We start from the raw sequence: 25808 nt of genomic DNA, 5'->3' as shown, positions 1-25808 counted from the left end.
CACAACCCAGCATGTGGGCTGCAGCTCAGGGACGCCTGCGGCCTCTGCTTTCATATCCCCAACCACAGCTCAAAAATCGAGGCGACAAAGCAGGATTCTCCACGAGAGCTACGTGCTGCTGGGTGAAAAACAGAGAAAGAGAACGAACAGTGCCGGGAGAAGGGCCTGGAAGAGCCCAGCAGGAGCCTGGGGGTTGGCGTGGAGAGCTCTCGTTCAGACAGACGGACACCACACTGCCGGCTGGAGACGCGGAGGCCCCTGTGCCCCGGAGCAGAGGAGGGCTGCCGGCTGCCTGGGCCTGGTGTGCCCGCTGGGAGCGGCCGGGAGTGACCGCGGGGCAGGGGTCAGGCTCAAGGTGAGGGGTCTGGGCTCGCTGCTGGAATTGCGTCCTGGGGGGGAGAGTCAAGTGAGGGAAGTCTCTTGGGTTTTCCATCTAAAAAACTACCATATGATTTTTTGAAAAAGAAAAGAAAATGGATTTAAACAATATTTTCTTCTAGTTACCTCAGTATACAAATGAAATCACTGTTTCTCATGACTCAAGCTCCAGAAGCCACTAAAGAAACGCTTGATTTTTTGAAGGAGGCGCCTGGGAACGAGCTCAGGACTTCGTAGGCGGGAAGGAGGTGCTGACCACGGAGCTACACCCGCCCCGCAGAGGCAACTTTCATATAAATAAGAAGCTTTGTGAGAAGAAGCAAACAACAACCAAACAAAACCCAAGCAAAGTCAACAGAGAAATGATAAAGTGGGAACTGGGAGAACAAAACCGAGCATCTAGAAATTGGGAAGGAGAAGAGGAGCCCAGGCGGGGCAAGAGGGCGTCAGAGCACGCGCACCCACGCCACCGCGCCCGCAAAGACGGCGAGCGGGGACCAAGCCTGCCCCACGAGCTGCTGTGGGAGCCCACAAAGCAGGGGGCTGCCAGACCTCGATCCGGAGGGCGCGGCAAGAGCGACGGCTCAAGCTAAAACCCAAACCAAGGGTGCCTGCCTCCGCCGGGGCAAGAAGCCGCCGCTCTCCCCAACCTTGTGGGCCACCCAGCCGGGGCGGAAAAACGCCAGGAGTGGAGGGTTCTGGTGAAGCGTGGAGAGGGGTCCTGCGGGTGCTGGTTCAATCGTCTGGATCCCCCTTTTTGAGCTTTGAAGAGCACACCAGCTGGCTTGAGGAGAAACCAGGAAGGGGGGAGGCGAACCTGCGGAGGCAGTCCCTGCTTTACCTAACCTCCATGGGTTTCCCCTAGGAGAAAGGGGAGCCAAGCAGCTACCTAATCCTCTGCAGCACACCCGAGGGAGGGGACAGTAGGCTTCCAGGAGCATATTTAGGGCTCCTGGCAAGGTGTGGGTGCTCTCCCTCAAAGAGACTGAGCGTCATTATTTCGGTGGTGAGTTGGTTCACTAGGGTCCCACTTGGATTTCGGAGGGAGCTCTCACAGGGGCTTCCTGCTGCCCTGGGAGAGAGGGAAGTGAGAAAGGAGAAAAGGGGAAGGACAGACTCCTAACCAGTTTATTCGATTGCAAAGAGTCTGCCCTGGCCCTGGAAGGGGACATTTTCTGAGGAGCAGGTTGACCCTGAAGGAGGGTTTGGCTCAGTGGAGGAGTTTCAGCCTTGAATGTGTGAGGTCTCCGGCTCAGGTCACAGTTCCTCTTAGAGCAGGGGATATTAGCTGATACTTTAAGACGGGAAAAACATAGAAAATATCCTTGTATTAGCTTCCCTTGGGTCTCTTATTTTCCCAAAATAAGAGCTTAAGAGGGAAGTCTGGTTTTTTATTGTTTGGTTGATTCCTAGCTTGAGGGCTTGTGGTTTTTTTAAAAAATTAATTTCTCTCCCTTTCCCTGCCCCCCCCCCCATTGTCTGCTCTCTGTGTCCATTCGCTGTGTGTTCTTCAGTGTCCGCTTGTATTCTTGTCAGTGGCACCAGAATTTGTGTCCCTTTTTGTTGCATCATCTTGCTGCGTCAGCTCTCCGTGTGCAGCGCCACTCCTGGGCAGGCTGCACATTTTTCACATGGGGCGGCTCTCCTTACAGGGCATGCTCCTTGCGTGTGAGGCTCCCCTATGCGGGGGGACAGTCCTGCATGGCAGGGCACTCCTTGTGCACATCAGCACTGTGCATGGGCCAGCTCACCACATGGATCAGGAGGCCCTGGGTTTGAACCCTGGACCTCCCATGTGATAGGCAGATGCCCTATCCATTGGGCCAAATCTGCTTCCCTGTTTTTTTTTCTTGTTATCTTGTCTTTCCTTCCTCTGTATCCCCCCAACTCTTCTCCCACTCTTTTTTTCAATTAGGTGCTGCTGGCTTGTTTATTGTGTTTTTTTTGTTTTGTTTTTTTAAAAAGGTTTATCTTATTTCTTTCTTTCCCCTTCCCCACATCCCCCGTTGTCTGCTCTTTTGTGTCCAGTCGCTGTGTGTTCTTCTGCATCTGCTTGCATTCTTGGTTGCTCCGGGAATCTGTGTTTCTTTTTTTATTGCATCATCTTGTTCTCCGTGTGTGTGGCGCCACTCCTGGGCAGGCTGCACCCCTTTTGCGTGGGGCAGCTCTCCTTGCACGTGTTGCTCCCCTACACAGGGGACACCCCTGCGTGGCATGGCACTCCTTGCGCACGGCAGCACCGCACATGGGCCAGCCCACCACATGGGCCAAGAGGCCCTGGGTTCAAACCCTGGAACCTCCATATGGTAGGCAGACGCCCTATCAGTTGAGCCACATCCACTTCCCTGTTTATTGTTTACTGTGCTTCCTCATCCTCAACCTCTTCTTTTCTGTGTGTACTGATTTTGGCTACAGACGCTATCTCTTTTCCTTCCTACATCTTTCTAACTTCCACCTTCTGTTGCTGCTCATACATTCTCTCTCTTTGTTTAGCCCCCAATTTTTCTGGCTTTTTATTTCTAACACTTCTATTCTGTTTTCTATCTTTCTTTAATTCTTTATCTTACTGTCTTTTCTTTTCTCTTTCCCTCTCTCCTGATCACGCTAACCTTTTAATTCATACTATAGTCTTCTCCATATTTAGTTTCCCATTTCATTATAGGTACTCCACTTTCTTATTCCTATAACTATACACTGCTTGCCTGAGTTTAATATTTATTCTTCTAGGTCTTAAACGGTACTTCTGCTAACATTTACTACCAATACTACTATTATACATTTTTCTTTCCTTACCTTTTTTGCTTTTCCTAGCCCTAATCTTTTTCCTTCAGGTTAACTTAGACAACAACAAGGTAATAGAATAAGAATAAAGTGTCAAAGAGAAAAATGAACACACACAAATACAGCACCTAAAAAACCCTGAGACTAGAGGGAGAAGCTAATCAACTGAACGAACCCTCCAAGATAAAATGATGACCAGACAGCAACAAAAATATACAAACCAAACCAATAATCAGGAAGACATGGCCCAGTCCAATGAACAAATTAAAAACCAGGAAGAGGAGCAGAACATCAAACAACTGATCAAAGCTCTCCAATCAAATATCACAGACCAACTTAATGAAGTGAAGGAAAAGATTAAGGATATTTAAAAAAACACTTGGAGAGCATACTGAAGAAATTGTAAACACATACAAAAAGATAACGGATATGATGGTGATGAATGGCACCATTCAAGAAATCAAAAATATACTCTCAGCAAATAACAGCAGATTTGAAGAAGCAGAGGAAAGAATTAGTGATGTGGGGAAGTGGACTTGGCCCAGTGGTTAGGGCATCTGCCTACCAAATGGGACATCCGCAGTTCAAACCCCGGGCCTCCGTGACCAGTGTGGAGCTGGCCCACGCGCAGTGCTGCTGCATGCAAGCAGTGCCATGCCACACAGGGGTGTCCCCCGTGAAGGGGAGCCCCACGTGCAAGGAGTGCGCCCTGTAAGGAGAGCCGCCCAGCGCAAAAGAAAGTGCAGCCTGCCTAAGAATGGCGCCGAATACACGGAGAGCTGGCACAACAGGATGATGCAACGAAAATAAAAACACAGATTCCCAGTGCCGCTGATAAGGATAGAAGTGGTCACAGAAGAATTCACGGCGAATGGACACAGAGAGCAGAAAACTGGCGGGGCGGGGGATAAATAAAAAATAAATCTTAAAAAAAAAAAAAAAGTGATGTGGAAGACAGTACATCTGAAATAAAACAGATTATAGAATTGATAGATAAAAAAGTAGAAAAAATCCAGCAGGGACTTACAGATTTGAATGACAAGACAAAACGCACAAACATACGCATTATAGGGAATCCCAGAAAGAGAAGAGAAGGGGAAGGGGAGAGAAGGGGTGTTGGAGGGAACAAGGCTGAAAACTCCCCAAACCTATTGAGGGAGATAGATGTATATGTTCCAGAAGCACAACAAACCCCAAAGAGTATATATCCCAACAGGCCTATACTGAGACATAAACTTGTCAAATTATCCAATGTTCAAGACAAAGAGACAAAGAGAAAGTACTGAAGGCAGGAAGAGAAAGAGAACCGTCACATACAAGGGAGGCTCCATAAGATTGAGTGCTGATTTCTCATCTGAATCCATGGAGGCAAGAAGGCAGTGGTATGACATAGTCAAGGTACTAAAAGAAAAAAATTCCAGTCAAGAACACTCTATCCAGCAAAGCTGCCATTCAAACATGATGGAGAGTTCAAAATGCTCACAGATAAACAGAAACTAAGAGAGCATGCCAATAAGAAACCTGCCCTTCAAGAAATACTAAAGGGAGTTCTGCAGGAGGAAAGAAAAAAAAACAGGCGAGACAGAGTTGGAGGAGAGTGTAAGAACAACCAAAAAGACAAAAAGAGAAATAAAAACAACATATGACATATACAAATCCAAAGAAAATATGGCTAATGTAAGTAATTCCTTGAGAGTAATAACACTGAATGTTAAGGGACTAAACTCACCTGTCAAGCTCACAAATTGGCACAATGGATAAGGAAATATGACCCATCTATAAGCTGTCTACAAGAAACCCACCTTAGACCCAAGGATTCGAGAAGGTTGAAAGTGAATGGTTGGAAAACAATCTTACAAGCAAATAATAACCAAAAAAGGGCAGGATTAGCTAGAATAATACCAGATAAAATAGACTTTAAATGCAAAACTATTAGTAAAAGGAGTAATCTTTCAAGAACAATCATAAACATTTATGCACCTACCAGGGCGCCTCAAATTACGTGAAGCAAACACTGGAAAAACTAAGCGGAGGAATAGATGCCCCTACAATTACTGTGAGGGATTTAATACACCATTATCACATTAGACAGGACATCTCAAAAAAGAGAATCAATAAAGAAAAAAACATCAAAAACTAAACTGCTACACCTAGGAATAAATTTAACTAAAGATGTAAAAGAAAACTACACAACACCGTTAAAGGAAGTCAAAGAAGACTTAAATAAATGGAAAAATATTCCCTGTTCATAGATAGGGAGACTAAATATCATTAAGATGTTGTACAAGTTTGATACGGTTATGAATTCCAAAAATAGATATTGGATTACGTTTGTAATCTGTTCTGTACCTGGGCATGATTGAGTTATGATTAGGGCTTTGATTGGGTCATGTCAATAGGGCACTGAGTTCCCACCCCTTGGTGGGTGGGGTCTCACAGATAAAAGGCATGGCAAAGGACAGAGTTGAGGGTTTTTGATGTTGGAGTTTTGATGCAGGTGTTTGATGCTGAAGCCTTAAGCTAGAGCCCCGAGAAGTAAGCACACAGAGGAAAGAGAAGCCAGTCCCAGGAAAGGAGGAACCCAGGAAGCCTGAACCCTCGCAGATGTCAGCAGCCATCTTGCTCCAACACGTGGAAACAGACTTTGGTGAAGGAAGTAACTTACGCTTTATGGCCTGGTATCTGTAAGCTCCTACCCCAAATTAATACCCTTTATAAAAACCAATCAATTTCTGGTATTTTGCTTCAGCATCCATTTGACTAACTAATACAGATGTCTATTCTACCAAAACTGATCTACAGATTTAATGCAATCCCAACAAAAATCAATACAGCAATTTTTACTGAACTGGAAAAACTAACTATGAAATTTATTTGAAAGGGAAAGAGACCCCAAATAGCCAAAGACATACTGAAAAAGAAAAATGAAATCAGAGGAATCATACTACCTGACTTTAAAACATACTACAAAGCTATAGTGGTCAAAGCAACATGGTATTGGCACAAGGATAGAACACACTGACCAATGGAACTGAATTGAGGGTTCAGACATAGATCCTCGCATATACAGTCATCTGATATTTGAGAAGTCCACAAAACCCACTCAACTGGGAGAGAATGGAGAAATGGTACTTGGAGAACTGGATATCCATATGCAAAAGAATGAGAGAGGATTACTATCTCATACCTTATATAAAAATCAACTCAAGATGGATATAAGATCTAAATATAAGAGCCAAGACCATAAAGACCTTGGAAGAAAATGTAAGGAAGCATCTACAGGACCTTGTAATAGGAAATGGCTTCATGAACTTCACAACCAAAGCACGATCAGTGAAAGAAAAAATAGATAATTGGGACCTGATTAAAATTAAAGCCTTTTGCACCTCAAAGGAGTTTATCAAGAAAGTGAAAAGAGAGCCTACCCAATGGGAGAAAATATTTGGTAACCATATATCTGATAGGAGCCTAACATCCAACATACATAAAGAAATCTTATATCTCAAAAATAAAATGACAACCCATTCAAAAAATGCGTAAGAGATTTGAACAGACACTTCTCCAAAGAAGAAATACAAATGGCTAAAAAGCATATGAAAAGATGCTCAACATAACTAGCTATTAGGGAAATGCAAATCAAAACTACAATGAGATACCATTTTACACCCATTACACGGGCGGCTATTAAAAAAACAGAGGACCACAAGTGTTGAAGAGGATGAGGAGGAATAGGAACCCTCATCCACTGCTGGTGGGAATGTAGAAGGATCCAGCCATTCTGGAGGACAGTTTGCTGGTTCCTCAAAAAACTAGCTATAGATTTGCCACATGACCCAGCCATTCCACTGCTGGGTATATACCCACAAGAACTGAAAACAAGGACACGAACTGAAATATGTACACCAATGTTCACAGTGGCATTATTCACTATTGCCAAAATTGGAATCAACCCAAATGCCCATCAACAGATGAATGGATAAACAAAATGTGTTATATCCATACAATGGAATACTACTCAGCTGTAAGAAGAAACATAAGTGTTGAGCGAAGCAAGCCGGGCATTGAAGGACAAATACTACATGACCTCTCTAATACGAATTAAGCAAATCAAGCTGCCTCAGAGAGCAAGAGACTGGACAATAGGCTTACAGGAAATAGGGGAGGGGAAGGTTGTTAGCTGATGCCTACACAGGTAAAATCTATGATAAAGTAGAGGTAAGTAGTTGTGCAACGAAGGGATAAGATGGGGCCATAGGGATACTATTGGGTGGGGCTTTGCAGGCTTGAGGGGAGCTAGGGTTGGGAGGATGGGTCAGATGGCCCATGGAACTGGGGGGAGGGTTTGGGGGAGGTAGGTGAACATGGGAGATTGTCAGGTACGTGGTTGAAACTATAATGTTGAGAATAAGGAAGGGTTACTGGTGTAAGGTGTTTGACGGGGGGCATGTGGCACAGGGGGTAGCTGGGGCAGGCTTCTAGGGAGTGTGTGAGTGCTCATCTTGTCATATTGTATTATATCAGCGGGTGGAGACACATACAATGAGCGGGAAAGTGTTATACCCCCATCCTGGGGAGGCCTGATGTTCTCAAACAGAGGAGAGGGTGTCTCCTGAGAGCATGGGTTGGGCCCAATGGGGGAGGCCAGACTAGAGTGTCAAGCCTTCAGCACTGTTGTAAGTACCTATGAATCTCTCCTTCAAGCACTGAAGCTTGGTTGTCACTGTGGGCCCTGAGCAGATGGGGAGAGAGGAATAGAACAGATGGAAGCAGGGGTAACTGGGGGCAATGGAAGTGTTCCACAAGATCATACAACGATGGATATAAGCCATGTTAAATATCACCAAAAATGTATAAAAGTGTATAGTCTAAAATGTAAACCATAATGTAACCAAAAATTTAGAAAAGTGTACAGTCTAAAATATGAACCATAATGTAAACCAAAATGGAACCATGGTTAGTGGCTATGTTTCAATATCTGTACATCAGCTGTAGCAAATATAACATCCACATGTAAAAAGATCATTGCTGGGGAAGGGGGAAAAGGGTTTGATGCTGGGTTTATGGGAGTCCCCTATATTGTATATGTGACTTTATTGTGATCTAAAACTTTTTAGAAGACAAAATTAAAAATTAAAAAAGAAAAAAGGATGTAGACACTGAGGAAGGAATGGAAGAGATTGCCTTGCCACTGCACATGCAGTGCAACACTACTGTGATGAAAGGCAAAACGTCAAAAACAAAGTTTTAGGGTATTTTTCATTTTTTAATACCACAATTTATTTTTTACTTTATTTCAGTTTTTCTAAATTATTATGTATTCTAGTTCTAATCTTTAAACCTGTCAATACTATTTCATTTTCCTACGAATTGAATTTGGCAATATATTAGGCTTCATTTTTGAGAAGTTTTGGATCACAGAGGGGTTCAACTATGGCAGGGGAGGAGCACTGTGTGGGGTGTTGTAGCAGTTTGATATAATTGATGAATTCCAAAAAGAAATATTGGATTATGCTTGTAATCTGGTCTGTACCTGGGCATGACTGAGTTATGATTAGGGTGTTGAATCCCCACCCAGGTCCCATCCCTTGGTGGGTGGGGACTCACATATAAAAGGCATGGCAAAGGACAGAGTTGGGGATTTCTGATGTTAGAGTTCGATGCTGAAGACCCGGGAAGTCAGCACCCAGAGGAACCTTGAACCCAGAGGAAAGCAAGCCCCAGGAACGTAGGAACCCAGGAAGCCTGAACCCTCACAAACGTCGGTAGCCAGCTTGCTCCAAACAGACTTTGGTGAGGGAGGTAACTTATGCTTTATGACCTGGTAACTGTAAGCTCCTACCCCAAATAAATACCCTTTATAATGCAAAACACCAGAAAGTGTTTGCATCAGTACACCTTTGGCTGACTAATATAGGTGTCATTGGTGGGGGATGCATGGGTGGGAGGGAGTTCTCCAGGGCATGCATATAGGGTATATAGATATATTCGGATGTCCACTGGTTACTGTCATAGTGGATAGGGTTATACAACACAACTGAGGGAGTGGTGAGTTTCCATCCTGGGGAGCTCTGTCACATTCCCCAATGGAACAGCAACAATCTCCCAAGTGCAAGGGCAAAGACCAGTGAAGAAGGATGGTCCAAGGATGGGCCCTTGATACTGGTGTCTATGCTTATGACCCTAGTGCTTAAAATTTCATCTAAGCCTAGAGCTGCAGGGTGCTTAAGAGTTACCTCCTGAGAGGTAATCTCTTCCATTCCATGTTGCTCAAATGTGGCCACTCTCTAAGCCAAACTCAGCATATAAATGTATTACCTTCCCTCCAGCATGGGACATGACTCCCAGGGATGAGCCTCCCTGATGCCAAAGGATTACTACCATCACCATGCAACTAGAAAAAGACCTTGAATAAAAGGGGGAAATGGTAAAGACAAATGAGTTTATATGGCTAAGAGACTTCAGAATGAGTCGGGAGGTCATCAAAAGGGTTGCGCTTACACACGTATCAGCAGGATCCCAGAGACGGCCAAAGTAGATACAACCCCAGGTACCAGTGCTCCTGAGAGCTATGGAGACACACAGGTTCTATGGTCATGACAGATGGCTCTGAAGTTCAGTGCCTTTTCAGTGGGTCCTACTTTGGAATTTGTGCTCTTGAGTCTGATGGAGTTGGACTTAGATGTGACCTCTCTACACATGTCTCTTCTGTCACTTTTAATGAACATGTGTTTGGCAATGGGGTTGGTGTATGCTCAAGAGACTTGAATTTCTGGACTGTCCAAGTGTCATCTGGGCCTTAAGCCTCAGCAGAGTTGCAACACCTATTCTCTGGTTTGTTGGACTTATCCAGGTCAGCTGATGGGGAGGTGAGGATAGTTAACCACCACACCAGGGAATCAAGAGTGTCTACAACTACAAGCAGGAGAATCGCATCCATCAGCCATGTGGGATCTAAGCCCCCTCTCGATTTAGAGGTAAAGGGGACATCACCATCCCAGGGTCCACAGGCTGGAGGAATATAATACAGATTGGAGTGGACTTGCTAGGACTCTACTATAGAACTGTTGTGACTCTAGCAATGGAAGAAATTGTATCATTGATTGGAGACGGTGGCCACAGGAGTTGCTGAGGGCAGGGAGATGGAGGAAGAGGTGTGATGTGGGGCATTTTCAGGACTTGAAGTTGTTCCTATAACCCACTGGATGGACTGGGGGAGAGTGTTATCTACGATGTAAACTACAGTCCATGCAGGGTGGCAGTGCTCTAGAGTGTATATACCAAATGCAATGAATATGCCTTATTGATCGAAGGTGATGTTGATGTGGGAGGAGTGGGGGGGGGAGTAAGGTATACTGGAACCTCTTATATTTTTTGATGTAACATTTTATGTGATCTATTTATCTTTAAAAAAAAGAGAGAGACTACAAGAATGAGAAATAAAAAAAAAAGAATCATAAAAAAAAGAGGAACCCAATTTTAAAAATGGATAGAAGGTATGAAAAGGCATTTATTTCATAGAAAAATACAAACGGCCCTCAACCATGAAAACATTCTCAGCTTCTCTCATAAGAGAAATTCATCACATTGAGATAAAATGCCCCCCCAACAGATGGGAAAAAAAAGAGAAAAAAAAGTGTCAACCATATGTAGATAAAACAGTGGGTGCCCTCAGACCTTGCTGCAGATGTGGGTGCACTCAACTCCTGTCAAGAGAATTGACAGAACCTTCCAGAATTAGAGGGATTTACCTTCCATTCAACAAAACCACTCCAGGGAAACTGGAACACAGACACATCTGTGCATGTGCAAAACATCCCGAGTACAAGATTCTTCCCCACGGAACTATATGTAAAAGCGAAGGATGTCAACCACCCACGTGTCCATCAGTGAGGGACTGTATGGGTCAATTATGGCACATGAAAGATTATGTAGTTGTAACAAAGAATATGAAAAAGCACGTATGTTGCAGAGATCTCGAAGGATGTCATTCAGCAGAAAAAGCTGTGCATAGGTGCTGCTGCTTTTTATGTGTGATGAAGGCAGGAATTATACATGCACACATATATATTAAAATATCATAAATATTAATGTTATGTTTCACATATATATTTACAAAAAGAAATACTTGAAGAATGAAGAATTTTAAAAATGGTTACATGAGATGGGAGGGTAGATGCGGATAGGAGACCTCAGTGGGTACTTTTCTAAATCTTTTTAACCACAGACAACGTTGAGCTTTACCTGAGCCCTGAGACCTGTGCCCATCTCGGGGTCCCCTGCCTGCCTCACCAAGGCCGTGCTGCGATCCAGGGGGACGGCATCGTGTTCCTGCCTCACCTCCCTTGGTCCCCCAGCAGTCTGCCCTCAGCTTCCTGCAGGCCTCAGACCCCTGCCCTTTACTCCAGGAAGCCAAGAGCACATTTCACTGACCTCTTCTCCCCTCCTGGTTGCAGCTCTTTCAAACAGTCTTTCCTTATCAAGTCTGGATTTGAAAGTTTGATCTTTTTCTTTGACACCATACTTCTAAATTTTGAATCTCCTCTCATGCCTCACAGCAGAGGAATAAATCACCATATCAGACTCTTTTGAACGAAATATGTTTAAGTAAAGTCCTGCCCCATGTAAATATTTCATGTTCTAATACCAATCAGATTTCCCTAGTAAAAATGGCCTAATTACATTGAGTCAATACTAAAACACCCAGTTCTTCAAAGCAAACCAGTTTGATAAGATCAGAAATGCCCCTTTATCTTTAAAAAATCGACCAAAAAAAGCTTCTAAAATGAGAAGTCTACTGGGGAATTGAAGGTACTTAAGGAGCGCGATCTTCAGATCCCAAAGAAAGAAAGAATTTCCCCAGTGACGATAAAACCAATCAGTTGTACTTCCTGTCACAAGGGTTTTAAACGCTTTTGAAACAGTGTCTGGATAAATCACCCAAGCCGTGCCAAGGGCGGCGTAAATGACAAGACAAGCGTTTTTCTTGGCGGACACGCCTCAAGCGCGAGGTAACGCTCTCCGCGGGGTGGGCTTTCCTCTCCCCCGAAGGACCCACGCAGGGTTCCTGCCCCGGGGCTGCCCCCCTCGGCCGCGCCGGGGAGGGAAGGACGGAGCAGGAGGGGCGCACCTGGGCCGGGAGGGCAGGCCCCGGCCCCCGGCCCCCGGCCCCAGCCCCTGGACACTCACTGCACGCAGCTCTCGGGACGGCTCATGGCGCGGACTCAGGGACGCAGCCGCCGATTCAAATCTCCCGGGCCGTTCCCGTGGGGCGCCTGCGCGGGCGGGGCGCCTGCCCATTGGTCTCGGCGCGGCTGGCGGGCCAATGACCGGGGCCGCTGCCGGCCGTTGCCCGGCGACCGCGCCCCGCCCCCGCGCCCCGCCCCTTCCGGCCCCCGGCTTTTGAAACGGAAGCCCCGGCGGCGCGTCGGGGGCGTGGGGCGCGGGGGCGTGGCGCGCGGGGTCGGGGGGTCGCGAGGGCTCGGGCTGCGCAACCCAGGCGCGGCGCCGGGAGGAGAGGGTCGCTCGTCGCGCCTCTGGGCCCCTTTGCCGAAACGCGGGCCTCAGAGCCGGACCCGCCGGCGCCGGGGCGGGAAGGGCCCTGCGGGGAGTCAGGCGCGCCCGGCCCCGCGCCTGGGGTCTGCGGTCTTCGCGTTTTCGGCCGGAGGGCCACGTCGGGGGGCGTAGAAGGGCCGTGCAGACCCCCGAGAAGCCTCCCGGGACGTCTGTGGGCTCGGAGCCCTGGAGGCCAGCTCCGGGTGGAGGAGTCGAGGGCTGAGGGGAAAGCGGCAGCCTTCTGCTCCTCGGGAGTCGGCGTCGCCCCGGCCTGCCCCTCCGACCTTTCTGCCCCTTGGCCCGTAACCGCTTGCCCTGCGCCGCTCGGTGCCTCACGGGCTCCTGGGCTGTGCGAGCAAGAATCGAGCTGCTCACGGCCTGCCTCGAGGCTCCCCTAGGGCCCTTGAGTTAAATACCCTTTTCTTTTTGTAGCAGCTTCTGGGATTTCTCCCAGGGTCTGCACGCTGTTCGCAGCCCTGGAGAATGCGCCCTCAGCTCTTCAAACAACAGCCAGAGCCCAGGAAGCCCACCCGGGAACACAGTGTCCCACCCCCCCGCGCCTTCAGCCTTCAGCCAGTCTGACTCGTCAGTGGTCAGTTAGGGGCCGTCGGCTGAGCGTCTCGAGAACCAGGCGCTGCCCGCCGCGTCTAACTCAAACATCTGCCCTCGAGAAACGAGCGGTTCCGCCTGGGAGACCAACATATAGACAGAAAAACATCTTAAAGGTGGTACATGCGTGTATTTGAGAGCCCAATGCGGGTCCCCTAGACCGTCTGCTGGAGGAGTTCCAAGGAGGACGCTGTGGGGACCTGTTGGTCGTACAAGGCTTCATGGGGAAACTCGAGTTGGACCTTGAAGAAAAGGGGGCAGGTGTGGATGTGGGGGAGCCTGGGAGGGCACTTCAGGTGTAGCAACAGGTAAAGAGGCCTAGTGTCCTTGTTGAGTAGCAGGGGGTTTGGGTTTTTTTAGGAGGAACTGGGGATTGAAACCCGGACCTGGTACGTGGGAAGCAGGCGCTCAACCGCTGAGCTACAGCCGCTCCCCTAGAAGTTCTTTTGCTTTGGTATTTTGATCAATCTTGAATACAAGATTGAGAAATTTATGCCTGATCGCAGCACGACCTGGGCCTCTTGCATTCACAAGTGTCACTGGACACACTCAGCTCTTCCCTGTTTTCTGAAAGCCACAGAGGTGACCTGCCCAATCATTGGGCATATATCCGGGAGTGTTAGAAGGAAATCCTGGGTTTTCCGCAGGGGCAGCAGTTGATGATTTAGGAGCATCATTTGTTCTGCGCATATTTACGGAAGCCCCACTCTTTCGTTTCCTTCTTGGAGAGAGAACTCCCGTGATCCTCCCACACGAAGTGTTCATGTAAATATCCCTGTCGGCTCATTAATCTGGGGGCGGGCAGGTTTATTGGGGATGGGGGTGGGCAGGAGCAGCAGAGCACAGATATCTGCAGGTGTGGTTAGGCCCAACTGGTGTTGGGGGCAGCCGGAAAGGAATGTGAAAAGGAAAGGAGGTCTGGAGGGAGAGTTCTCAGAGCACAGTGACGTCGCCACTCAGCAAGGAGAAGAAACGAAAGCTTCACTTGGGGGCTGCGAGGTGGGGACAGGGGCCTTTTGGCTTCAGAAGTGCTGGGTGGAATGTCGCCGGGCACGCACCCTTCTGTGACAGGAGAGGGAGGCTCTTGGGCCCCAGCTTAACGGAAGGAGTCGCGCTGTTTCCTAAGCCTAGAATTGTTTTTTTCTCCCTAAGAGCTTCCCATTATCTCTACTTGTCAGTTATGATGAAGAAAATCTGTAAACCCCCAAAGGCTGGCAATTTTTATAAATTAAGGAGAAAATACCAAAAGAGCAAATGTGTTCCTCATTTTTAAAAAATTAGCTAATTGGGCGTTTGTGCCACTGAGAGCACCCCGGCTTCCGTCTGTTCTGACCCTCAGCTTTTCTGCTCTTCTCCCTTTTGCCCTTTTTCTCATTCTGTGTGGAGCGGTAGCAGGGGGCAGGGGGTACCCGAAGGTCTGCTCGGTAATGGTCCTGGCTTCCGTAACCTGTCCCTGCCTCTTGCTTTTGGTGTTCCGGTGGCCTTGGTGCTTCTGTTCACTGCCCTGCACCCCAGCCTACCCCAGCATGTGAGGGGATGTTTGTTCTATCCTGGGCAGTGGCCGCAGAACCAGCTGTGCCTCCTTCCTGCCGCTCCTGCTTCAGGTGTGGAGATGGGCAGTAACAGCTCTCTTCCCTTCCAACTTGAAACTTATCTGTTAATTTCAACACTAACAGGTCTATCCAAAATAAGATTTCTCTACATCATTAAGAAGGCCCATAGGTACAGTAGTTTACAATTTTTTATATGAGCCTTCTGTGACTTATTATTCCAACATCATAGTTTCCAAACTTGGAGAAGGAAAACCAGGCCACTCGGGAAGTGCTTCAACCTTGGCTTTCCTGAAATGCATCAAATGGGAAGAGCACCTAAACTCTTGGGGTGGATGTCAGTTTCCTGATCTGTAAAATGGGAAAAAATACTCTGTTTCCTCTCCAGAGTGTTTCTCTGATCTAAAATACTCTGTTTCCTCTCCAGAATGTTTCTCTGATCTCCGTGACTCTCCAAGCTCCCAGGGTGCTCCACTTAATTCCTGAGCTCTCTTGGTTGTCACGAGATACCAAAGTGAGTGCTCTGTTGAGAAAAGAATTTGATTTTCTCTAGGCTCTGCCTATTTGACCTCAGCAAATAATCAGTACTAGGCACCGCTCTTCCTTTCGCTGGGGGAGTTAGAGCAGTTTACAGAGCAGTGCTGGCTGTGCTGGTGCGCGCCGGTGCCCTGAAACATCGCAGGATGAGAGGCCTGATTCAGGCAGTCAGAGCTGCTGCCGCAGCCGGGCTGGGAACGGGAGGCCTGTGATGATAGGAAGGGAGGGTGCAGGCACATCTTGGAATTTTCTAAAAAAATCTGAGTGTGTTGTGACTTCAGATGTTATGTCCATGGCCAGAACTCAGTGGAAGAGAAAGAATGGGGCTGGGGGGCTCCCAGCCTTCCCACCTGCCTCCTGCTTCCAGAAAACTCCCAAGAAACTGAGAGAAAGCAGAGCCTGCCTTTGTATGAAGGACTAAAGAACTGAATGTGCCAACAGACAACGGCCAGGCCACAAGTAAAAACAGAGCTCTGACCCGCGGCCTGCAGCGGCCAGTGCAGGGAGCCGAGCCCCGACCTCCAAGCAGGAGACCCCTTCAGTGCTGCAGCTTCCAGCTCTGGACCGACCAGAGAGAGCCACGAGGCTGCCCTGCAGACAGGATGCCCTGCCCCGAGCCGGCCCCAGCCCGAGCGCGCCTGAAGCTGCCCCTTCATCCACGCCAAGGCCTCCCCACTCCTTGCCTGCCCGTGAGTCTCTGAATGCCAGTGGAGGCAGCGGCTGCCTGGCCCTGGGAGGTCGGAACTAGCAGCCTGCAGGGCCCACGTGGTACCTCTCTCTTGACCGTGTGGCCAAGAGATGGAGGGCTCATTTCTTCATTTCTTTCTCTCTTCTAGTCTTGCCTGGTGGAGTCACTTGACACTTCAGTGTTGTCATCGACATCTGCTGACGTTTGCTCCAGAGCGTCTCCTGAGCCCTGTGCCCTCCAGCCTTGGCTCTTGTCAGTGACAGGGCCCCCTTCTCTGTCCTCGAACATGCTCGGAGCCGCCTGCTTCTGTGCAGGTTGAGCTGACTTGGGTTCTGGGGCAGACGGGCCTCCTGACACGAAGGAGACCAGAGAGAGCAAACTCGAGCATTCACGGAAAGTGTGTTTTCCAAAATTTGTAGGCCTCACTGCTCTTCAGTTAGGACCCTTGACTGGGCCAAGTGGGACAGCCTCTGGTTGACGCCAGGGGCTCACAGCTGCATCAAACTTCCCGTGTCCCTGTCCCATGTCCCCGGTGCCCTGAGCACAGCCTGTCCTTACTCCTCCACAGCTGCCTGCCCAGCTGCCTCTCATTTGCAAAATAGGACGACCAGGCGTCTCTTCAGTTCCCACTACTTTTCTTTGGACTCCCTGAGAAATGGAGGCTGTTGTTTTCTGGAAAATTCACCAAAGTGGGGATATTAAAAATGTTCCTAGGAATGTTGTAGCGTTCAGGAGATGTTGCCTAATTTATATCTTCTGCTTCTTCCTTTGTATATTTTATGCTTTTTCCTTCCCTGACTGAGGTGACCCTTACCTCATCCTTAGTTTCCTCCATAAAGAGCCTGTTCCAGCCTCACTTTCAGTGTAGAAGCTGCTGGGCAGGGCGAGAACGTCGGAAGTGGAAACTATTAGGGTGTGCAACTGGCCACAGAATCAACAGACTTTAGACTCAGGGGTCTTAGACCAGAAGTGATTTTTTTTCTTATTTGGGAATTTATTTTACAATACAAACCTATAAAATTTTATAATGAAAAATAGAGAATTGGGCAAACATGACTTCGTATTTGAAAAGGTGTCTTCATTTTCAAGGCTCATGGGGTCTCTCTGTCCTTGAATTGCTTTCTAGGAATTAGGGATAGAGAGTGAGAAAATAGGAAGGCGCGGGGGATTTCCTACAGGAAAGTTTTGTTGCCAAAATATCTCCCAGAGATTGATTAGAAGATTAGGGAAGAAGGGAAGAGCTCTGGCTTCTCCAGAAAAGGCACAGCTCAGATCCCTACCAGGGAAGTGTCCGGCCCTGGAGCAAACCCCACCCCACGAGGCCTCTGGCAGCCCTGGGGTCCCCCAGGCACCCCGAAAGAGCAGGCAGTGGCGACAGAGCCTCGCTTGGTTCTGATAGGAGGCAATCTACGTCTGACTGGCACATGCTCTCATTTCTAGCACTCACCGCATCTCCACTACACTCTCAAAACAGCAATCTGTCGACTTCACAAGCTGGTAAGTCGTCAGGGTCCTTGTTCAGGCCCCTGAGAGCTGGCCACTGCAGTCAGAGGAACAACTTGATTAAAAACAGCCAATCCCAGGCAGAGTGATAGAGGTCCCTGTGCCTGGAGCCTGACCTCGCTGTGTCTGTGTCTTCAAGGCCAAGTAAGGCCCAGTGCTTGTAGTTTTGGAAACAAAGGACTGGCTTGAGGAAAACTGGGAGTTCCCAGCGCCGCGGGCGCCGACGGCCAGGCAAGAGGGCAGGTCTCGAGAGCCCGGCTCCTGGGTCCTTGTGTCTTCTCACCTGGGAGCCCTTGCTACACAGTCATTTCATTTTTTTTTAGGGGGTCCGGGGATTGAACCTGGGCCTCGTCCATAGGAAGCAGGCGCTGCATCCCTGAGCTCCCCCCGCTCCCCCCACACAGTCGTTTTCCCTGATAGTAACGTTACTCGGCCTTACCTTCAGTGGCTGCTCAGCGGCCGTCTGCGAGGACCGCAGTTGTAGTTCTCATTTACGAGGCCATCTGCCTTGCCTGCGGAGTGGCTGCCGTTCCCTTTCTCCTGCGTTTTCAGCTTGCATCCCTCCTCTCGGCAGCCCCCTTGCCTTTGCATTTTGATGTGCCACGCTGCACTTCCTGCAGTGGGGGAAGCCCGGGCACTGCCTCTCTGGGCTGGGCAGCGCGCCCCGCGTTGCTTCTCAGCACGGAACCTTCACTATGACCCTCTGGACGGAGCCCCAGGTGATGGCGCTTGGTTTTTTTTTTTTTACCTTCTACCCATTTTGACTTCCTTAGACATTTCTTCACTTGACCAGTCTCTTTGTGTCCAGGGCCTTTGCTCCCAGCATTCTGGGAATGGCGTTTCCTTTGGTTCACATACTTGGGGACAAAAGAACTAGGAGAGTTTCCTGGGAAGAATGGCTGATGCAGCTATGTGATCAGGTTGCAAATCTCCACTCTTGCTATGGTTGTGATCAGCTAGTTCTTTTTGTAGATATTTGGACCCCACCACCTCAAGTGCAAACATTCTGATGAACGTTCTCAACAGTGGGCATTTATTGAACCAGGAAAACGTACTTTTGAAGCCCTTTGTGCAGATTGCAACTGGTTGTTCATATCAACAATGGAGAAGAGTCAGCTACAAGCCAGCATACCCCGCCAGCTGAGCATCAAGGATACATGACTCCCCAACTAGTGTCAGAGAAAGTGATGAAATAAATTTTGATGAAGAGAAATTTAGACAAAGATGAAATTGTCACAGCAGAAGGTGTAGTGGCTTTCCACATTGAACATGTGATTAGTTTTCCAGCTTAAATGACTGTTGGAACCTACAGCTAACAAATATTTTCTGATTCCCAACTGCAAGCAAAATTTCAAGTGCCAGGACAAAATCTCATAGCTCTGTTTTCTATTAGGAAGACGACCATCAAAGAGCTGAACGCCTCCCCTCTTCACAGCATGACCACGACGCAAAGTAGTCACAGTGCAGAGAGCGTTTCCCCTTTTTCTTGTGAAAAATGCTTGCTTGTAAGTTTACTACTAGTGAGATCCTTTCTGGAGAGTTCAGAAACAGCGGCAAATGTTTCTCAGGCTCTTTCACTGAGTTAGGCTTAATGAGGAAAATTTGCTGCTTTTGGTAGAGATGATACAAATCAAAATTTGGGTGGGTGTTTGTGGAAAGGCGCAAACAATGTTGGTCAGAGTTGAAGCAAACCAGGAGCAACCGAGAGGCCCTGAGCGGCCCGCCCAATAGCCTCTGGTGGCTTCTGCGAACCGTCCGTTTGCCGTCAGCAGAGCATTCTCTTTTATGTAGTGTCCACAGTGAAGGATTCAAGGATTTTTGGCGTCTTCTTGGCATCCACCATTCTTCAGTTCCCTTGCATTAAAAAACCTGTTGACTCTTTAGCAAATGCAATTGAGAGAATCCTGCCTATCCGAGTACTGAAATCCTACTTTAACTCACAGTAAAATTCCCCCAATTCTTGACTTTTAAAAGAATGCATTGAGTGAAGCCTACTCATTTGTTAGTTTTCAATAAATCTTTAACAATAGAATTATGTAAGTCAAAGAAGAGCAAATTGTGTTTAAAGGAACTTGTTGAATGATTAAAGAAAGAACTGGCAAAAACAATTATCCCTTTAAGTGTCAAGGCTGATTTTAAAATGGAAATTACTCATAAACAGGAAAAGAAGCACAGACTTGAACAAGCATGCCATGACTATATTTTGAAATTGATTTCATCCGTTAAAGAGCACATGCTACTGCCTACTTTAGTAATACTTGTATCTAGGTTAGAGTTTAATTCCAAGTAATTGGAAATTTATTTTTAAAAATAGATGTGTTCTGGGGGTCCCATGACTACCCACTGGTTCAGTAATTTTCTAGAAAGACTCCCATGACTCAGCATCAACTGACACTCAAAGCTGAGGTTTGCTATGGCAAAAGGGTACAGCTCAAACCCTTGCGGGAACGTAGGCAGGACTTTTACCACCTCGCATTGTGCAGTGATTACTCAGAGGACAAAAGAAAAAGAGATGATGGACTTCATCAAAACTAAAAACTTTTGCAGGTTTAAAGACATCAAGAAAATGAGAAGACAACCCACAGAATGGGAGAAATCATTGTCAATTATGTATCTGATAAGGGTTCAATATCCTGTGTGTGTGTGTGTGTGTGTGTGTGTATGTGTGTGTGTGTGATTTACAAGTTAACAACTGTGGAGAAAGGCTGGAGGTTAAAAACTTCCCATGATGGGCCAGAGGTGAAAATGTTTCCAAGAAGCAAATGCGGGCGTGGCCCTTGAACATCAGGCCCTTTCAAGACCGAGCCCTGTCCTGATCAACCTGTGATTGTTAGCAGAAAGAAACATCTGAGCCCTGCACCCCATGGGAAAATGTGGGCACGACTGCTCTGGCAAAGTGTTACCTAAAGAGTAAAAACCGTAGCTATACTCCCATCCCCGAAACATTCAATAACTATGATGTGGAAGCTTGGGTCAAGGCTCCCAGTCCTTGAGACTCTGAGTCCCCTGTTCCCATCTCTTACTAATCCTTGTGTCTTTTTTCGTAAGTTCTGCGGCACCTCCCACTCTAGTCGTTCCTTAGTGAGTTGATCCGTGCCCAACATGGGGCTGACGTGGGGCTTGAAAGGCTCGAATAGGAGAAGGGTCACCGGAGTGAAACCTGGGATTGGTGTATCATCGCAGAGCCCCGAGTGAAGAGCCGGCGCCAGAAGCAAGGAGCCTTCAGGTGGTAGGCCCTCTCAGGCGTTTCAAACAGGGCTACATGCAGAAGCAGACAGTGCAGCTCAGTGTCATCCTTGTGTCTGTCTCCTGAAACAGCTCGTCAGAGCAGGGGAGCTAACGCTAGTGAGCCCGCATTCTGGAACTTGTACAGGTTGCTGAGGCTCACTGCTCGCGGTGCCCAACACTGGGCCGTGTAGAATTAACTGACTGGGAGCGAGTTGGTAAGAATTTTAAAAATTACACGTTCAAGGGGCTCCCATCCCTGTTACTATCTGGCCTACGTGGACGATTATTCAGTCCGTTCTAGAACCTTTACAAACAGAGGATGAAGAAGATGAAGAAAAGGCCCATGTGACCCTCCCCTACAAAAATTTCTAAAGGTTGTGATTCTAAACTATCTTTGCCTGCGGCCCCTCCATTAATTAATTTTGAGGAAGCTGATACACCTTCTCTTCCTCCACCCTTATACCTGTGCCTGGAAATACCCAGCCTAAACGATCCTCTTTACAACGGGAACCTTGCAGGCTAGAAGAGGGAAATCACCGTGAGCTGCGAGTGCAAGGAAAGGTTAACTAACAAACACAACACCCCACACAGGAGAGGGGCCGAATCAGGCCCTTGCTAGTGAACCGTGCTTTCAGAGACTCTGCTAAAGTGTTGGCTAAGGTAAGGAAAACATTCTGGCAGCAACTGTGCAAACCCCCTGCTGCCTCCATGATGACGCGGCTGTGGGCTGGTGGGGGCCGACAGAGTTAAGCCCCTGGAAGAGGAGGAAGGCATGGCAACATTGGTGTTCTGTTTCCATGCTGATTCTGACTGGGCCTATTTAGCCAAATTAATAAAATTAGTACAAAATTTTTATCAAAGTGTTAAAAGAATTTTTGGTTTTAAAGCAATAGCTTACTCCTAAACTGCAAGTTTCAGCACCGTCTTAAAGAGTACTAATCCACAACATGTGGGCTAACGTCTAGACTGCTAAATAAGAGCTGGACTGTGCGTATGCTGCGCAGGTTAGCCTAAAGGGTTGCTGATTACTAAGAAAAGCGTTTCCAAAAACAAGCTGCATGCTACAGGCAACATGGATTCCAGAAGAAACCTTAAAAGCAGTGAAAGCTAAGCTGTGAAGTGATGAAGAGCTTAAAAACAGCTATACCAAAAAAGTAAGAATTATGAGTCAAATTGTAAACTTCGTTTCTGTTGGTGTGTTATAATTGTTTTTGTGTTTGTTTGTTCAATGTCAGTGTATATTTTATACCTCCAGGTAGTAACAAATTGATAAATAAAAATTTCTAAGAGAGCTTTATTCAAATGGCCAAAAATTAAATTACCACACTTATATTAATACCTAAGTATAAATGTTAAAAAGATCCCTACAATGATAAAAATTGTAAGACTTGATTAATGAAATTACTATAAGTCTCTTCATAAAAAATAGTTCTTGCCTAAATTAAAATGAATAGTTTATTTTTCTTCACAGGATAAAATGAAGGATGTAAAACTTAAATGAATATTAAAGAAGGTTAAAAGTTTGTGGGAATGCTGACTGAAATTTAATAAACTTGTTCAAAAAACTGTGTTTTGTCCTAAAAGAAGATGGCTAGTTTTCATAAAATCAAAATGGAAATATGCAGGACAAGACTTGAATGCATATGGCAAATTGTAGAAGGTATTGTGGTAACTTTAAGCAAAGGAATCTGTTCTGGGAAGGTGAAATTTGTCTTAAAATAATTATAGTCTATATGGTTATAAATAATTATAAGAAGTTTGTGGAAGCATTGTTTGAATTAAAGTGTTTAAATGGCTAATTGCAAGAAGTCATTATTAAACAAAAACTGAATTGATAATAATAACAAAAAGTAATTTTATAACAGGAAAACTTGTTGGCAGCCAGCCTCCCTGCCAACTTGTTTCTAAAAGACTGTTTCTAGTATTGCATGCTACTAAGTATTTAAAGTGAAGAAATGTTATATTTGCATATAACCAAACTGAATCATTATTTTAACAAGTTTGTTTAGTGTTAATGGTAATTGTATGTTGTAAGAGGTTTACTAGGAGACAGTTTCCAAAACCATTTTGGTAACTTATGTGTGTAGGGGGTATAGAATGTGTTATTATTATTATGGAAACCAAAAATAATTTTGTCCTATAAAAAAAAAAATTGGGTATTACAAAAGAGTAAAATGTGGGACAAAACCTGAATGAATACAGAAAGTGCAGAAGGTTCATGGAAAAGGAATTTTTATGGTTAAAGTTGAGTAAAATTTGATGGGTCTATCTATAAAGTTTCAAAAGCTTTAATATCAAATAGTATACTGATGCAAAGTTAAAATTTTGCTCTTCCTCAGAGTTTCTCAAGTCATTAGTCTGTTTTAGTAGAAGTTTATAAAGAGTTTTTCTCCTAAATAATCAGTATACAAAAAAGTCTGTTTTATCAAAATAGCTTCTTGTAGTTTAACCTTATCATTTCCTTGGTTTTTAAAAAAGAAACAAGTCTTATCACTTTTAAAGGAACATAATGTTCAAACCTGCTTTCTCAAAGTCAAATCCGGAAAAATATCTTTTTATTTCAAACTACTGCAAAAGATTTATTCTTTTACCTTCAAAAAATTAAAGTAAAAAAATAGTTAAGTTCCTTTAATATAAGTTGAATGAAAAGTGTTTAAAAGTATTATAAAATTAAAAGGGATTCTTTAACCCTCTGTTAATTAAATTTGTATGAGTAAAAAGTTCATATGAATACTTAAAGAATATATAAAATTCCTGGAAATTTACAAATGTTTCAGCATAATATTAGACAAAAGTACAGTGTTGTTAATCATGGTTGTAATAATTTTTAAAAAATTGAGTCACAGAAACAACCTCTTACTGTAAATTAAAGCAACACCACTGCTGTATGCAGTAGTCCCAAATACTGCTAGTTTGTTGCAAGAAATTAATATCCAACTGTGTCACTATCGCTTTGTTTTAAAACTTGCTAAGACTTTCTTTAGTATCTTCCTGGACAAGTCAAGCTAGCCTGCATTTCCCTATCTGTGGAAAACACAACAATGGACTTTTGCAGCATTTCCCCAAGGCTGTGTGCACAGCCCAACCATCTTCCCTGGCCTGGTGGCAAAGAATCTGACTGCGTAGAAGTAAGTAATCTGTGGCTGAAACCCTACTGATGACATTGTGTTAACCAGTAATCCTTTTTTTCAGAATTAAAAGAAACATCAGGGACAATAGTATCTTAAGAACCTACAATAGGCAAACAATTGCGACAGGCTGCAAGGTCCCTGCTGCTCTATCAAATTCTTAAACGTTGTTTAGTTGGGTAAGACAAAACTATACCCTCTGCTGTAACTGATAAAGTACAATGTTTTCTCATGTTAATGTAGTTTGTAATATTGTTGGAATACTAAAAATCTTCCATCCCTCACTTAGCTCAAGTATTAAAACCATTGTATGTGGTAGTTGGGAAAGGTCCTTCATGGGAGTAGGAGGACCTCCAGCAGGCTGCTTTAAAATTAAAAAAAAAGGAAAGGGAGAAGGTGGACGTCGACTTACCTGTGGACTGCATGTGGCCAGCCCCGGTGTTGGCTTTGGGTGGGGTCTGTGGCAAAGGCAACAAGCTAAACAAGCACCCCTTGGGTTTTCATCACAATTCTGGAAAGAGGCCAAAAGTACAATATAAAAAAGCAATTGTGTGCAGCACAGGAAGCCCTGCTGAAAGTGAACGATTAACCCAATAGTGTCTGGTCACTCTGAAGACTGCCGTCCCTATGAGGGGTGGATTGCAAATACCAAAAACAAGACAGAAACAATGGACTGTTGTGAATCGCCCTCCATGGGGGAGATCTGTGGCAGAACATCTGGGACGGCTGCCAGCAGTGACAGGGAACTGTCTGCCCCGTCCCTGCCCGCTCCTCTAACACCCCACTCAGGACTGTGGAGGCAGATGCCTTCGTGAGGATCCAGCTCCCTACCAGGGAGACCTGAGAAGCAGCAAGGCGGCTCCACCGAAGGGCGAACGTCCCGGTCCCAGACCTTGTGGGGCCCGGCCCAGCACGCAGCTGCCTGTTGCCTGCCAGCAGCTCATGGACTTCGCCCATGGGTGTCCTTCGTGCTCACTCCAGTGGCTGACATCGGGCCCCTCCTGCTCCTGGCAGGGGTGCGGTGTGCTTTCACTGCTGCAGACGCTGCACCGGGACTCACAACAAGACAGCTGCTATTTCCTACTAGAAAATGAATCCTCACAGCAACGACTAAGTTTAAATTCAATGCTGAGCTGAGGCCCCAGGTCCAAAAAAGATGCTAAGAGCCAGGCCAACGAAGGCATTGAAATTATGAGTTAAAGTGCCAGCTGCCCCACAGCCCAAAATGGGGGAATAACAATAATTTGTCACTGCCTATGCCTCAAACTATACAAACTGGGGAAAATGAGGTCATTTTTTGATCGCGTACTGGCCTACATAGTTTTGCTGGTTGGGAATCTTAAGCCCATGAGAAATGAAAGTCTTCATTAAATGTTTGCTAGTTGGAAGTCTTATTGTTTGTTGTTGTATAATCTACTGCAGTTATGGGTTATGTATAAAATGCTTGAATACCAATCAGAACTTTAATAATGCAACATATTGTGTACTTAGGAGATTTGATTACTTGTGATATGTAAATGCACCTTGCTGAATGTATATGTAATCTCTTGTTTTGGGCTTGACCAAGTCTGGGACCGAATGTATCAAAAAAAATTTAATGGTATTGTTCAAACCTAAAAGTGAAAATATCGCGCAGCAAGCTTTGTTAACTGAGGTACCGATGCCTTACGCGTCGGCACTTTTCATATTTCAGGAGCAGAGACGAGCACTAGGACAGTGGGCACGTTGGGCAGGTTTTGTAACAAGTAAGAACAGATAGGGCGCGTTCTGGGGAGTGCTGCCGTCCTCCCTGGGAAGGCTGGCCACTTTCTCAGGGAACTGACACACAAACCTTGGAAAGTACTGCCCAGGGAG

The 25808-nt window shown here is 46.1% G+C and overlaps 1 protein-coding gene across 2 annotated transcripts in view; it reads right to left on the bottom strand.

Annotated features, from left to right (window-relative positions):
• The window catches only part of BUB1 (BUB1 mitotic checkpoint serine/threonine kinase), a 52857-nt gene extending 28274 nt beyond the window's left edge, over positions 1 to 24583 (bottom strand). Inside the window, exon 1 of one of the 2 annotated variants that reach the window (XM_071208703.1) lies at positions 24367 to 24583. Coding sequence is in view for 1 of the 2 variants with exons in the window: in XM_071208702.1 (XP_071064803.1) it covers positions 12346 to 12371 (26 nt within the window). In the remaining variant the exon portion in view is untranslated. Of the gene's footprint in view, positions 1 to 12345; positions 12424 to 24366 lie in introns of those variants that run through there. The other variant, XM_071208702.1, reaches the window with a different exon arrangement.
• Positions 24584 to 25808: the final 1225 nt, after the last annotated feature.

The sequence above is a fragment of the Dasypus novemcinctus genome, chromosome 17 (assembly GCF_030445035.2).
Source record: "Dasypus novemcinctus isolate mDasNov1 chromosome 17, mDasNov1.1.hap2, whole genome shotgun sequence".
Taxonomy (NCBI): Eukaryota; Metazoa; Chordata; class Mammalia; order Cingulata; family Dasypodidae; genus Dasypus; species Dasypus novemcinctus.
Note: the sequence above shows the minus strand (reverse complement) of the source record. Positions and strands in the feature narration are given on the sequence as shown.